Source organism: Augochlora pura, chromosome 2, assembly GCF_028453695.1.
Source record: "Augochlora pura isolate Apur16 chromosome 2, APUR_v2.2.1, whole genome shotgun sequence".
NCBI lineage: Eukaryota > Metazoa > Arthropoda > Insecta > Hymenoptera > Halictidae > Augochlora > Augochlora pura.
This window is the reverse complement of record NC_135773.1, coordinates 21,842,553-21,858,743: the sequence shown is the minus strand read 5'-3', so window position 1 is coordinate 21,858,743 and position 16,191 is coordinate 21,842,553. Positions and strand designations below refer to the sequence as shown.

The 16,191-nt window shown below is 43.2% G+C and overlaps 1 protein-coding gene across 1 annotated transcript; it reads right to left on the bottom strand.

Moving 5' to 3' along the window:
- Nucleotides 1–3,461: 3,461 nt before the first annotated feature.
- On the bottom strand, nucleotides 3,462–14,819 carry LOC144478414 (uncharacterized). The gene is made up of 5 exons (XM_078196268.1): nucleotides 14,812–14,819; nucleotides 14,286–14,426; nucleotides 4,764–4,963; nucleotides 4,066–4,173; nucleotides 3,462–3,606 (listed from the first exon to the last, which is right to left on the bottom strand). Exons 2-5 carry the CDS (start codon nucleotides 14,424–14,426, stop codon nucleotides 3,462–3,464), a joined length of 594 nt encoding a protein of 197 aa, XP_078052394.1. The 5' UTR covers nucleotides 14,812–14,819.
- Between the last annotated feature and the right edge of the window lie 1,372 nt (nucleotides 14,820–16,191).

The following is a 16,191-nucleotide window of genomic DNA, read 5'->3' as shown; positions in this document are numbered from 1 at the left end:
TTGAATTCGTCTCGGTTTTGATGTTCACGGACGAAAGAGGGGGCAGGGGAAAGGCAATGTCTACGGCGCGGAGCTAGCAGAGCGGCAAATCTCGCGAAAACTATTATCCGAGCTGAAATATTCAAGAAATGCTTCGCAGCCGGCGTGGGCCGGGGGAGTAAAGGAGGAGAGAGAGAGGGAGAGAGAGGGAGAGAGAGAGTGAGGTGAAACACGGCGGGAGAGTGGAACGTGCCCTTCGATCGAACAACGGGTCCGGCGGAACGACCCTACCGAGGCAGTAAGCTATCGTAATTTACGACGGGGAACCCTGAAGGAACTGTCTTCCGCCGGGTGCAGTGTAATCGGATCACGTCGTGGCGCGCGCGCGCGCGCAAGCGCTTCTAAAATTCAGGACCTTCGAAATGTCTCTTTCTTGTCTTCTACCAATTACCGTCCCTGGAGATTTTCAGTTTTTCAGTCCGATCCTCTTTGCATTCCGCGCGCCACCAAACTCGCTCCCCCCTGGATCGTTCTTTCAACGATATACTCCGAGTCCCGTGACACCCGATTCCGCGGTTCGACTTGGAAAGTTCTGCTCTATTGTTGATTACCTGTATGCGCCGTTGCTTAACCCCTTGCCCGACTATTTTCTTCGTGGTTACAAGGATGAGCATTTTTTCTATTGCAATAATTTCTTCGAAGGAAAAGGAACAGTATTTATTCCGTTTGGCTACGTTTACTTAACTCTTTGAAGCACAGAATTAATAGGTTATTAATAGACAGGTTATTAATAGACCCATGTGGCGCAAAAATATCATCGCCTTTCTAATTAAATAAAATTAGTAGATTTTTGTTGAAAGCTATATGACTAGCATAAACAAATAGTCTTACCTTTATCTTTATTCTAATTTACTATCTTCAGTAAGCACCCCTACCTTTAGAACCACCCCTAACTCCTTTCTATGGTGTCCACGATATAGCCATGAACGATGGCAGGGAACGTTCCGTCGGCTACATCCATTGGGTTCGAAAAGCGGCGCGTAAACTTGAAGATGCGTAATTAGATGGTGACTGTTTCCGCAGACGATCCAACTGCCCCCACCGACGAGCAACAGTTCTCGCTGACGGTCGTTCACTTCGCGGCGGGGGGTGGCGAGGACGGGGAGGTGACGCGAAGGGGGACGAAATAAGCCGTGGAACGGGCAAACAAGTGCGTCGACGCGGAATAAAGATAAATGGCATCGTTTTTACTATTTTTCGCAGACGCGAACGTATTACTTCCGGCATGGATGGCGCTTTTATTGCGTGTCATTACGGCATTTACGGGCCCCGGCGAACATAAAATGAGGCGTCGGGGAGAGGCGACCTCGATTAAAAAAAAAAAAGAGAGCGCGAGGCGTGCCTTTGGGGAACGCGGGGGATAACGCGAAGCCGCTGGAACAAATTCGCGCCGCGACACCGTGGGATCGAGCGCGGGAATTGATTAACCCCTCGCGATGTCGCTTCTTTCACAGGCTGCGACGATTAGCACTTATTCGTACTTAATGATTTTCTTATTAGGATAGTGTAATAATTTTCCTAATAAGACCGGACAATTTTTATTTTCTATAATGTCTTTATTTATGTCCGTTTCTATACTTTAGTAACAGAAGAATTTATTTTTACTTCGACGTAGAAGTAATTCACCCCTTGCACTATGACTCCTTTCATGCTGCGTTGATTAGCACCTATTTGTCTTAATATTTCCCTTAATAAAACTGGCTAATTTTTGTTTAATGTATTGTCTTCATTTAATTCCTTTTTTAGACTTCGATAACAAAAGAATTCAATTCGATTTCGATGTAAAAGAAGAGAATAATATTCATATTTAGCAGACGTTTTGAATTACTATATATTAATTTTAATTTACTATATATTAATAAGTACATTCTATTAATCATATTATATATCTATATATTTAATAAATAAAACAGTAACCAAGCGACAGCTTTTTAGTTCTAACCCCTACGTACCGACGAGTTCTATCTAACGATTGTAAAACGAGTGAAGTTACAGGTGCCATATTTTGTACAATTTTTATAATAAACAAGTCTCTCTTGAACTACGCTTCAGCAGCTCTCATTTTATTTTAATTTATCTGACTTCATCATTTTACGTGACACATTTCTAAGAGAACCATAGCTCTGTAAAGTTATACACAGTTGTCGTAGATATAATTGTTGCGTTGTCGTTGCCAAGTGTAAATAATTATAAGCAGACGCAATCTTAATTTGCACCTGCATCATTCTTAGTGATTTCTTTCTAGTCGAGAGAACTGTTCTGCTGAAGATAGGACAACTCAACGTTGTTATAAAGCTAGAGGGAGGATGGTCTTTGACGATGTATGGCTGCGCAAGAACTGCTTTCAGACGGATAATCTCCCTTTGTTGCGCAGTTGTTAATAAAGAATTGTGTGACACCCGTTTCATAATGTCGTAAATTCATCTTGCGGAGCACGATGCATCCCGATCTCGGATTTCTTCTCCCTCTCTTTTTCTTTCTTTTCTCTCGATCTCTCGCTCTCTCTTTCCTTTCTCTCTCTGTTTCTTTATTTTTCCCACGACCTCTCGCTCTCTCTTTCTTTTCTCTCTCACTCTTTCTTTTCCTTTTTCTTTCTTTTTTCTCGATCATTCCTTCTCTCTTTCTTGACTCTGTCGCTCTTTCTTCTTCTCTTTCTTTTTTCTCTCTCGCTCTCCCCCTCTCTTTCTTTTTTTCTCTCTCGCTCTCTCTCTCTCTCTCTCTCGCATCCCTCTGTTATAAAAAAAGCGGTCTACTTTCAAGTTTGTCACGGTCCGCCGCTGTTTATTTTCCTCTTCGCCTTCCTATCGTGCCTTTGTTGTTTTACAGACGAACTCCAATTGTACGCATCGCTAGAACGACGGGGCGTTCCATCTCTGTGTCAGATTTTCTCTTTTTTTTTTTTCGGGGAGGGAAATTGAAATTCTGTGAATCGACAAGGGATTGCCGCTCGGTCGAAAGAAAATCTGGATCCACGAACCGAACGTTGTTTACACGCTGCCTGTGTTCTAAGCTCTTTGCCGACGCTTAAAGCGAATCAGGTTGACAAGGGGGGGGGGGGGGGGGGGGAAAGTTGGACAGCTTGAAAGTTCGGAGAACGTTTAAAATTTTCCTCGGGAAGAGGTGAGAGAAGTCTCAGAGAGACCCGCTACGTGACGTATTAGTCTGTATGTTTGGAAAATTATGTACGATGTAGGGAGCAGATCAAATTATAACGTCTTTAAGAATAGTGTCGTGTACTATGATGTACAATGCATGTATTGCTTGTAAGAGAAATCTGTTGAAATTTTGCGATAAGCTTTTTATTATCTTATTTGATATCTTTGGATGCGACGGAAGAGGAAAAGTTTGGAGAAAGCCTAATACTTATGGGACTGACTATAAATACTTTTACGGGACTGACTGTATGTGTACGTTTAGTTTTCTTAATAAAGAGTGGAGATTCGATCCAAAATTCCAAGACCGTCAGGACACGAGGGATAGATCATAGAACAGTTCTCGCGTCTTCTACCAGCTGCGGCGGCGTCCAAGTACTCTTGATCCATGTTCGATTCGCTCCCTTGATCTGGGCTGGAAATGAAACGCTCGATTGGGATGGAGAATACGTCATAATATGGTCGTAAATTCAAGATAAGTTCAATGTTTCTTGCGATGGACTTGCGATTCGTAAGACGACGCTTTAGAGATGATTTGCAATTGCTAATATATTTCTGCTAATTAATATCGCTGAGAATACTGCTAAGAAATTAGTCATACATTCTGCTAATTAATATTACTAAAAGTACTACTATGAAATTAACAGTGCATTCTGCTAATTAATATTGCTAAAAATACTGCTATGAAATTAACAGTACATTCCACTAATTAACATTGCTAAGAAGACTGCTAAGATATTGGCAGTACATTCTGCTAATTTCTGTCTTTTCTTTCATCTTTTATCTATTTCTGTAGCCGTGTCACGGAATAACAATTGAATGTAACGTAGAGATCCTCATTCGAGGTTTTTGTTTAATTAATTTGCTAATTTACCTAAACAGTAAATGTATTAGTTCTTCGATTAAGCCATCGTCTTCCAATGGCGTCGCTGCTGTTTCGCAGATGTCCCTTTTCAGGCAACTCTTTCCGTCGATGTTCCTCCTGGAAATATGTCGTTGACAATCTCAACAAATCGTATAATTCTACTAGAATTTATCTTACCAGTTTTCGATAATAAATTAAGCATCATTTGTATAAAGCATTCGTGAAACGATTAATAGACAACTCAATGACAGAACTGCGTTTAAGTGTAGCTCGATAATTTTGTTTGAAAAATTATTTTGAAAGAATTGCATACAATAAATTAATTTACTGGATTTAGTTTTATATACTATATTAATTTAGTGGATTTAGTTTTATGCACTAAATAGTTTGGTGGATTTACTTTTAAACATTAAATTGACTTTGTGGATTTAGTTTTATACACTAAATAATTTGGTGGAAAGAACGTATTAATTATTACATATATAATAATATATTGATTAACGGAACTGTATTAATAATTTAGGGAAACAATTTCACAAGAAATTCGTAATCGTTCATCGAATAGTAAAAGAACTGTTGCAAAACTGCCGACAGACGAGGCGTCGAAACGCAGCACTGCAAGAAAATGTTACGAAACACTTTGAAACAGCAATCCTGGCTTCCTGCCTCAAAACTTGAACAGCTCGCGAATCGAATAACATTCTCACCTGTCCAGTTCACTCTTGAGGATATCATAGACAGCTGTTCTCTCGTTCCAATCGACGTTTCTGCGCCGTCGCGACGCGCCCTCGAAGAAATTGGTGAAGAAGGTCGCGTTGTCCGGCAGGCTGTATTGGAACTGTATGTTTTGGCCGTAAACCAAGGTTCTGCCGGAAAGCTGCACCGGTATCGCGACTCCGATGAGCAACTGATAAATATATGAAAAGAAATTTTTAAAAATCGCAGAATATGTCAATTTAAATTTAACATAAATCATAGCTGTGGAGAAATATATATGGACATCGTTGAAAATGGAACAACTTTGCAACAACTAGACTCGATGACTTAGAGCGACTATAGTACTAGACAATGCATAAATAAATTCCTGAAAAAATTGCAATTCGTTAGAACGGCGAACAAACTAAAAAGTAATTAATTATCGTAGAACAATAATTTACGAGAACATTCACAAACCCGCTTTCAAACAAAACGACTGTTCCTTCCGTATTATCTACGGCTTTTCAATTTTTATTCGTACGGAATGGTCTCGCCAGAACCAGCACGATATAATCGAATCACCGGACCAACTTTCCGCAGCGTATTTCTCGCAATGTACAAGTTCAAGGCATTTAATTGATTTCGTCGTCGACGCGCGCGCGCGCGTCCGACGAAACAACTAATACACGGGTTAGTTCCGAAACAAAACTTCGCCGCTACGTTGGCCGCGAGTTCTGTAACGGTGATATTAGGAGAACCCAGCGACGGGAGAGAGGGAGAGAGAGGCGACCCGCGCGGTTGTAGCAGACCAGAGAACTGTTTGGATTTCGAACGCGCGGGGACAATCGTTCCTCGTCGGAGCCGTCTCGGTCGTCGAGCAACGGCGTTTAGAAGCGTATTTCGAAGCCGAGACATCAAGCGGGACACGACGAAGCCCTCGAATATTACCAATCTGCCGGTGATCATCGATTCACCGTCGAGATTTCTCCTCGTTCTAACGAAAAAATAAGTCCCGGAGGAAAGGATCGACGAAGAGAGAGAGAGAGAGAGAGAGAGAGAGAGAGAGAGAGAGAGAGAGAGAAAGAGAGTGAGGAGGAAGGATCGATGGGGAAACGGAAGAAACAAACGAGCCGGGGCTCCGGTTCCAGAGCCACTTCCAGCCCGTTCATTTTCATACGCGATGGAGCAATTTGTCCGCGACGGAGAGGCCCCATTCATCGGTTGAAAGGGAGTCCGGGCGAAAAAATTCATCACCGAAAGTACGTAAGCGTGTAAAACAGCCGGAGAATAAAAGCCGGCCCGTAATCCGGCTTTCTTTGGCCCGGGTGAAACCGGATCGCCGAGAAGTTTGACGATGACGCTCTCTATCCTCCTGTTTTTCCTCCGGTGTCTTCGGCTTCGCGGCGCTAAATGGGGCTCTCCTCCTACTCGGGCCCGGGCACGGCCAGCATGATGGGGCGTCACCGGGCCAAAGAACTCTTGCTGCGAAAAAAGAGCGCGACGAGAGAACGCAATATCGCTTCGACGTCGCCTTTGCCGTCGTCGATGAAAGCAGGCTCGGTAACACGAGCTAAACGAATCGCAGGGAAACGTTCCCTCTGCGAGGAAAGACGACGGCGACGAATTCAGGTGCGTTTACGTCGCGATACCTGTAAACCATCGGAGCAGACCGAGGAAATGCGGTTTTATTCAGCCGAAATTTCTTCGAAATTTCTGTGGAAGTTTATATATCACTTGCGACGACGCGTTCTGTTTTAAAAATCTGCGTACACTATCGAATTGTTCACAATGTTTCGAGTTAGTTACATAAAACATTTTCTATAGATTTTCTTCGCGACGATGGTAAAAATGTAAATAAAGACGAGAAGCAGTTTTGTAAATTTCAATATGTTTGAAATGTTTCGAGGTCGAGACGAAATGAAACAAACCGTGGCGATTACCTTCAACACTCGTTAACAAATGGATTCCATTCCCGAAAGCTAGTGAGAACCGTTCCTGTTTCTATAATATACCGCGAAACCGTCGTTTTAGCCTTATCTAAGGTAAAACGCGCTAGAAAGCCTTACTGACGAGTCCTCTAGGAGGCCTAGCACAAAATAGAGCTCCCTTTCCTTTTCGCCGCTACCAAACCAAAGTCAGGAGACTTCTTCCATCGCCACGGTATATATTTTAATATCACAAATAGTAATATTATAATATTATAAATAGCATTGTAGTGACTACCTCCATAAGAAATCACTCTGAAATGAGAAATCGCTCAATGTTTCTCTCGCAGCTTCAAACCAAAGCTTCAAATCAATTTTAATTAATGTAACCAAAGCTTAAAATCAACTTAAATTAATATAAACAATATCTTATTATTTTTATTTCAAAGTCTATTATAATAATGTTAATTTGAAATTCGTGCAAAGTGTTCTTTGTGTCAAGTGTTCCGAAAGAAAAACGTATGTATATACAGAAATCGCACGCACTGTGCATAATTTCTGTCGCGAGTTTTCGTTCGGTGTGTACTTCGACGAACGTCGCTGCCGTAGCGAAAGGTCTCAAGAAAGACATCGAGTTTTCCAAACGATGGTTTTTCGAAACAGAGCAGAATTCGAATGGAGGCGGGTGGCTGATTAAGGACGCGCCGATATTAAAGCCGGCTCGGCGACGACGGTTCTTTGCGTAGGAAAAGTAATTGCCAGACACAGAGAGGGAGAGAGAGAGAGAGAGAAAGAAAGAGAGAGAGGAAGAGAGAGAGAGAGAGAGGGATCCACGGAGAGAAGGCAAACTTCTCTCGCCCAGCTAACTTCGCTGGATTGTTAAACGGAACTTTTGCAAGTGTAAAGAATTCGACGAGCGGAAGGGCGGGGAGGCGGGTAGAGTCGGGTGGTCGAGGGGCGGGCAAGAGACCGAACACAGAGAGAGAGCGAGAGAGAGAGAGAGAGGAGAGCTCCCTCGGCCGCCCCGTTCCCCGCAGGCTTGTCGGCCGCGCCTTTGAGCCGTCGCTGAAGGAGGATAAATGTGCCGGGTGTAATGAAATGAAAAGTCCGGGGGAAATGGAATCAAAGGAACAGCAAAAATCACGTTGCTCGAACCGGCGAAAGAAATCGTGCTTATTCTGAGGATCTGCATGGTATATTTCGCGCGTCTCGAGGGAACCGCGCGGAAATAAATGCGGGCCGGGATAAACGGCGGATGGGGTGCGGACACGATCCGCGAGCGGCCGGAATCGTTCGGGTTTCTGAACCCGCCCGCGCGCGGACCTCTTCCCGTCCTTTCATCGGACGGGGAAGTCAAGAAAAACATGTTTGTCGAGAGATGAACGAATATCGTTCGCGTTATGAAGCACGGGCGGAAACGGCGGCTGTGGGACTCGAGAGATTCGCTGGTAAGTAGCGTTGGCCTGTCTGTGGTCAGACCGCGCGCGCGCGCGCGCGAGTCCGGTACCATTTCAATGTTTTCTTTCGTTGTTAGAACATTCTGAATGCGGCGAATGAATTGTAGCCCTTGACTTAATTTTCAAATGAATTTTCGAACGAATATTTGCAGTCTGTAAACCGCAACGAGGATTCATAGCGGGTTCGCGGTAAGAATTTTTCAAATGCTGAAAACGAGATCGTCCGTTTTATTTAGTATTTTGTTGGTGGCTATAGACTTCTTGATATTCAAGAAAATGCATTGATATTCGAATGGAGTGGCGATAAAAATCGTAATGATGATGAAATTGTTCGTGATTTTAAGGTAATCCCATAGTACTAATTAGAATTTTCTGCTTTTTTCAACAATCTTGTTTATATAGAATAGACTCTTATACTCTAGAGTCTATAGAATAGATTCTTATACTTTCTAGAGTTTATAGGATGGACTCTTATACTCTAGAATCTATATAGGATAGTCTCTTATACTCTAGAATCTATATAGGATAGACTCTTATACTCTAGAATCTATATAGGATAGACTCTTATACTCTAGAATCTATATAGGATAGACTCTTACACTCTACAGAGTCTAGAATAGACTCCTATACAGCCTCCTTTGTTTTACGTACCTCTTATATCAGATAAAAGGGTAGAGTTCCTCCTTCGTACTATATTGACAGAGTGAATGATCTCACAGGTAACAGCATAATTCGCTCTCCACTCTCTCAACGCATTAATCTCCATGTACTCATATAACTCACCTATGAAATCATAAATTTTGATCATTCGCTTATCCTTTCGGCTCGAAAAGCTAACGCACGAAATCAGAGCATAAGTTCCACATTAACACTTTACCGACCGGCTATTGCATCTCAAAAATTTAGCTCAATTTTAAATTTTCGTTTTTATATTCATTTTTATTTATTTGATTAATCGCGAGAGATACTTAATATTTAAAAAATAATATAGTAATAGTGAAGCTTGCGATAGTACAATTTTTATCACATTGATCTCAATAATAGGATTATCATTAAATTATCAATAAATCAAATTATCGGTTAATATGATAAACGATTCAGAGGTTGCCGTTGGGAAAAGGCTGATCAATAGGCTACCGGTCGTTAAAAAGAAAGCCAACAGATATTCTTCGGTCGAGTCGTAAATCAGTAATCAAATGGGGCACTAGGTATAGTTTCTCAACAACGACCAAAATGCCAAAGAAACGAGACGATATTCGCGTCGCGGCAACTTCAAACCGTGTAAATGCGAGCACAGTCCCTTATCCGAGGTTCCCATTCAAAGTCGAACAACGTGTCCCGCCAAATTTTTAAGGTATCGTCGAGCAGGTAAAAATTCCGGCATCTCGTTAAACAGACCGATGGAAGGGGGGGGGGAGAGGGGGGATAACGAACAGCGGGGCCGCGTTTGCCATTTCCGACGGCTCTCCGCGACGTTACGTCTTTTATTCAGGGTTGCGAGTGCACGCTTGAATTCGAGTTGCTCGCCGAGAGCGATGCGCGCCCATCTTATAACCGTACGGGCTCGTTCCTATTTGCGCAGAAAGGATTCAAAGGGAACGCGGCGCCGGTAGAATCTCGACACCTCGGCGCGGAGGGAAGAACGGATATACGAAGCGCACGGGAAACGCGAAGGAGCTCCACTCGCGTTTCGAGCGGCCCGCCTGATAGGAAGATAGACGGGGGATGGGGGAGAGGCGAGGAGGGGGTGAAATAAAGCCCGACAAAGGGCGGGAGCGAGAGGGAACGGAAAATTACAGCGGGGCCGCAGCGGCTCCTTTTTTTTTTCTTCCTCCCCCGTTCGTGGGAAATTTCGTCTCTCGGCCTCCGCGAACGGTGGTCCTCGTATTTCAACTTTTGAAATACCGCTTAACCCCCATTCGTTTCCAAGATATTACGGCGTTGGCGAACTTTCTTTCTTCCGGGTGCTTCTTTCCTTCGCTGCCTAAACTCCCACCGCCTACGTTTTCCACCCGCTACTACCGCGAGGCTCTTCTCGTTTGCTAGCCGCCGACTTGTATCGCGAATCGCCGAGGTCCGATTTCCGCGGACGGATCCTGGCTGGATAGGAACAACGAATTGGCTCCGACATTTTTCACTCTCTTCGATTGTTCTACGCAATGCTCTTTACTCGCGGTACAATTGTGTAAAATTTCGAATCTCTGCGTCTTCGTTTAATCTGTTACGCACGAGGCGACATTGTAGCGACTTTCGTGATTTACTCGAAATAGTTTTATTAACCCCTTGCAATTACTATTCCATTCAAGCTGCGTTGATCAGCATTGATTTATCCTTAATATTCTCCTTAATAGGGCCAAACAATTTTTATTTATTTTATTATTTTCTATTTCGTTTCTAGACTTTGATAACAGAAGAATTTATTTTTATTTCGATGTAGTGAAAATTAATAGTATTAATATTTATTGAACATCAATACGTTTTAATTCCGCGGTTTTAATAATTGCTTGAGTTTCCGTAGAATTCCTACAGAGTAAGAAAATTTTCAATCACAGCAATATGTTTGAATTCCGTGGTTCCCGATACAATAGTTAACCCTTTGCACCTCGAATGGTGACTCTGAGGCACCGCTAAAATTATTCTATCGCGTTCGATAATAATTTTTATAATAATAAAGTTGAGATTTAAAAAAATTGCTGAGTAGTGAAATTGTTGCTATAAATCGCAAGAATCAATTTCGTAGGCGTAAAAGCGCACTTTATCGTACAGAATAGAAACACTACGAGCCAGGTGAATTATTTCATATTTTTAGATAAAATGGCTTCGAGTGCAAAGGGTTAAGTAATCTCGATTTCCGACGCACGAAAAAAATCATAAAATCGAAAATCTGGCTAAAGGAGATCGCTCTTCGGCGAGTTGACATTCTCGAGGCCGATCCCTCGGTTCGCGTGCTGTAAAAACGGCCACGTGATCGATCATCTAATTGTTGTCTGAAGCGAGATATCACAGAGCGCCGGGGCGGGTGGAGTCTCGGCGCGCGTACTTGTTTGCGCGAAGAGACAGAAGTAATTGAAAGTCGTTGCGCTCTTCTTTGCGGCGCCCTCCGCCCTTCCGTTCGCCCTCCTCCTCCTCCTCCCTCGTCGCCTCCTCCACCGGCAGTGTTACTTCTTTTTCGTCGCAGCTTTGATGTCGCGCTTTTTGACGCAGTGCAGGCTCCGTCTGTTTAGATACACACTGACCCAGAAACGGCGAATTTTATTTCCCGTCCCCCCGGCCTTTTCCCCTTAAACGACGGCCGTCGAAATATTTGCCGTGTCGCGCGGAGCCGCGGGAAATCCTCCCCCAATCAGCTGCCCCACCCTCTCTCTCTCTCTCTCTCCACCCTTGCCGTCGATCAGACAGATTTCCACGATTTTATGGGCCCCCGCGTCCCGACAAATTGCCGCGACACGCTCGCCTCGTGCCTGCGCGTTGACCCGAGAGGTTTCTTGATTCTTCGATCGGCTTCCGCGCCGCGGTTTCTTTCACGCTTTTCCGCGTTCTAACGATCGGTTATGCTCGCCAATGTATCCGCTGTCGAACCGCGAACGCGTCTTTCGATTCTCTCGCAAGGGGTAGTTTGATATTGTACAGGGTTCTTCCAAATATTGTGTGAAAGAGGCAGAGTGATTGAAAGCTGTATCTATCAATTTTCTCAAAAATATGGGCGAAAAACAGTAATCAGAGCGTCAACTGCATATTGTCCGACAAAACTCTCAAGTAGACCTAATATTAATTTATCCGCGTGTGGAATATACGCTGAACCAACAACGAAATCTGTATCTCTCAATTCTCTTAAAAATATTTTACACATTGCACTTTACTTTAATTTATTTTACTATATATATACTTATTATTATACAATATATTATACTTTAATTTACTTTGATATATATGTCCAGTTTATTTATCTATTTATATCTTTATACTTACTTTGATAATTCATCTATATCTATGTTATGTATTCTCACGTTCGTCTATTTATTCAATCATTTATTAATTGTTAAAAAACGTTGTTTTATACGATTTTACAGTTATTTATTTATTCACTAGATTTGCCAATGGTATATTCATATATTTTGAATTTTTTACTACTATTTATCTGTTACATATTTTATCTCCTTTAAGCGCCCGCAAAATAGCGGTGGATTTGTAATTAAATTGCAATTACATGTATTCCATGTAAGCCCCGAGGCAACATTCATTGCCAAATGAATTATTAATTATTAATCTATTCTTCCTTCACCTAACAGGTTCTAACAATCCTCTATTATCAAGAAACAAATATTTTTTTCACCCCATTTTAATCCATACTTCCCTATTAAATATCTACTCGAATTTCTCATAATTATTCTTCTATTTGTTATCATAAAATATTGTTAAAATATTCTTAAAATATCCTTATATTCTTTCCGACTCGAATAACTTGATCTCAGCCCAAGTTCCGCGAAGTCTCCTAATAAACCCAGGTCATTACAACAAATAATTGTATCACGGTAGTCGAGCGAGAGAGAAAGAGAGAGGGAGAGAGAGGAAGAGGGGCGATAGTCAAAGGCGTCAACTGCACATTTCCGTCGCGACCGTGATTCCGCAGAAAGCCGTCGTAACTGGGACGGTGGTGCGCGCGCGAGTAATTGAGAATGCCAGCGCCAACGATGGTAGCCAAAGCAAACAGGACATTTTGCTCTCTCGGCCGCGCGACAACTTTGAATGAGAGCTATAGCGAGAGAGAGCGAGAGAGAGAGAGGGGGAAAGAGAGGAGAAAGAGTCGGGCCGATTTAATTAGGAAATTTTAGATGGGTGCTTTAGGGGTAAGGTTCGAGTTAATTATTGGCCGTGGATCGAGTCGTAGAATGGCAAGCCAAGACATTTCTCTCTATTTAAAGTTTCCGTTGCTTCCGCTCCCTTCTGGGTGGTGCGGGGGAGGAGTAGAAGACGGGACAAGGTAAGAGGCGAATGGGGCGAGGTCGGCTACGGAGAGGAGGAGGCGGGCGAAGGCGAGGGCGGTGGGTTAAACGAGCCCCCCGTTCTAAATCCCGGCGTCACGACGTCGAACTCTCAAGTTCGGTTCAGTTTGCGTACCGTTTCCTGCTACCGATTCTCTTTATGTCCGTTCCGTGGGATCAGGCTACCGCGGGTAACGCGTTTAACGGCCATCTAATTAATTCCTCCCAGGACGAGGGGCCCGACATCGGAGATGTTAATTGCGGAAGAGGGCGGGCAGCCTCTGGCCGTCCTGCCGGCTCTCGGCCGACGATTCCTTTCGAGCTTTTTAGCCCCGTTTTTTCCAGCCCCCACGAACTACTTGGAACCTCGGAACGCGGTTAGGTGGACGCGAAGAGAGTTAGGGAACGACGCGCAGAGCGGCGAAGATGCGGAGGATAAATGACACCCCCGACTTCCAATCGGATCTTACTGCGCCGCTGCGAAACTGCGAGACTTCGGATGGCGAAGGTTCTTTAACCCTTTCGATACGAGTGATGGATATATATGGCATCCATGCAACGACCGGTATGGATAAATAATAGAATTTTATATTTTTTAACGTAAAAGCTAGAAGCAACACTTTTTGTTTTATCGAGCATTGTACTATTAAGCACAGATTTTATTTAACGCTTAGGACATTCTTTATACAGGGTGGGGCAATAACTATTGCCACCTCAAATATCTTCGAAACTATAAGTTTCACAGAAATATTTGCTGAAACAAAATTGCACAGTACGAAGGGGGCCATCCGGTGGCGATAATAGTTTCCTTTTTGCAGGTGGAGGTACTTCGGACATTTGAAAGTCACCTTCATTCTTTTAAATGTCTGTTTTTGCTTCCGTATCATGATAGAGGATCTTAAAACGAGTTCAACGTCATATTACACAAGGTCATTGGAAAAAAGAAAATTATTACAGCCTGTGCGTCAATAAGTTCTGACGCTGTAAGACTAAAAACAAAATTGATTATCACTCATTGGAAATTCGTCGCATGATACGAACTACTGCATGCTTACTGCGACTGTACGTCAATGTCTGGCGACGTAATCCCAAAGAACTCATTAGAGAAGCATATAATCAACGCGAACCATTGACAACGCGTAGACGTTCGTCGAAAAGTGGATAAATACCTTGAAATTGCCGCCGAAAGGGTACACAAGTGGCGGTGGATACAGTAGCTGTCTCTTGTCGCGAAGCTGCTCGGTCTCGTGTCCCCCGATCCCGTTCACTCCGAGGCAGAGCAACGGAAACACTGTCCACTCCGCGATCATCTGAATAAATATAGATAGACCCCATGGTTCATTATCCGCCGTTTACAGTAACGCGAGGCAAACACGAAAAGCGAAACACGGTTTAACCAGTTAAGTGTTTGTTGTTGACGACTATATCCGTCATAGAGATGTGGCAGAATGTTCTGTCACGATTACATCCGTCAATTTGATATTGTAATTCTGGCGAGAACTAAAATATATTCGCAAGTTATAATATGTTCAGTGGTCAAGACGAAATGAAAATTGTAAATAATTCGAGTTGGATTCACAGCTTTCTTCGTCGTCGCTCGATTATCGCGACACATACGCTGACGGGCGCTTTGAAAAGAGATCGCCACAGTTAACTGGTTAAAGGGCCGCGAACGGGTTAAAACGTCGCCCTTACCTCTTTAGCCGAAAGATGACCCGGTCGAAATCAAGAAACCAGTTACGGGCTTCTACGCGTTCCTTCGTGCACAAAGGATCCACCAGCTGTCGGCAAACTCGCAGCCGCTTGTCTGTTCGAGGAACCCGGGGCCCCTCCCTCCCTGCCCCTTAGAACTTGCAGTTCCTCGGCTGAAATTAACGTGTCATCCGTCAACTCGCGGCATAGTTACACCGGCGAGAGAGAGAGAGAGAGAGAGAGAGAGGCCTCTGCGGCTGCCGGCTGTAGGGGAGCTAAACGAGCTAATTTTCCGACGGATCCAACCGGGGACCTCCGTTTCAAACCCGTTCCCCGTCTTAGCCGTTGATCTTTCGAATTTATACAGCAAACAATTTTCTTGGTCTTCGGAGACCATCGCCGCGCTAACGAGCAAAGGAAATATCGGTTTTTGTCGCCGCGCGGGAACGCGTTCTTCGGTTCTCGTTCTATGAAGGTCTGAAACGACCGCTACGCGTGTGTCACGCTTGTAAGTTCGCAGATAAGTTTTATGGTTAGGATTGCGAATCTGGAATTATTTTATAATAATCTTATTTTCCAGGTGAATGCATTTATTACTTCTGAGCGAAATTTAGATTTTAGGCATTTATCGTAGCAATGGATAAAAGAGATATTAACCCTTTCGCTCCGACGAGATTATATATATACGCCCTCGAAGAATGACCATTTATACACGAAGAACGTATATCATATGTTCATATCATATATATGCTTTTATTCCATACATGAGATACTTTTGTTAATCAACAAACAGTTGACTATAATATTTAGAAAATTAAATTAAATTATTACAAACTTTTATATTTTAGAAAGCAAAATCATATTACTAAATATAATAAATATATTAACATTATATATATATATATATATATATATATATATATATATATATATTAATATTCCGTACCTCAGTGTCAACTGCTCAGTAACGCGCTCTCTAACGAAAGGGTTAAAGAGACATCGGAAGAACATCCTCTTCGATTTAGGTTCTGTCGGCAGCGAGTCTGAAACGACAGCAACCGCCGTGCGTGTGTTATGCTTTTCATTAATAACTCGCGTGTACGAAGCTTGCTGAGACTAAAATGACAACGATAGAATTCAAAACTTGTTGTATTTTTCTTAGCGTCGCGACCGCCGTTCGAGCGATGTCCCGTATTGAAGTTTCGAGGACTCTCTCGATCGGCGGAGCATACATATTCTATTCCTAAGAGCTCGGCGGAAAGCGCGAGTCGAAGAATGCCGAACGAACTGGGGGAGAGAGGGAAGGAGGAAAAAAAAAGAAATAGAATGTGGCCGTTTGAAACGGAAACGTGGGAGGCAAAGGGTGCAAACGCGATTGAAAAT

What these genes read in the sequence shown, in the direction of transcription:
- LOC144478414 (XM_078196268.1), bottom strand. Translation starts at nt 14,426, where the DNA reads ATGATCGCGGAGTGGACAGTGTTTCCGTTGCTCTGCCTCGGAGTGAAC. An exon ending in CTTTCGGCGGCAATTTCAAG is followed by an intron (nt 4,964 to 14,285) that starts GTATTTATCCAC and finishes TATATTTATCAG; the next exon opens with TTGCTCATCGGAGTCGCGAT. An exon ending in CTCAAGAGTGAACTGGACAG is followed by an intron (nt 4,174 to 4,763) that starts GTGAGAATGTTA and finishes ACATATTTCCAG; the next exon opens with GAGGAACATCGACGGAAAGA.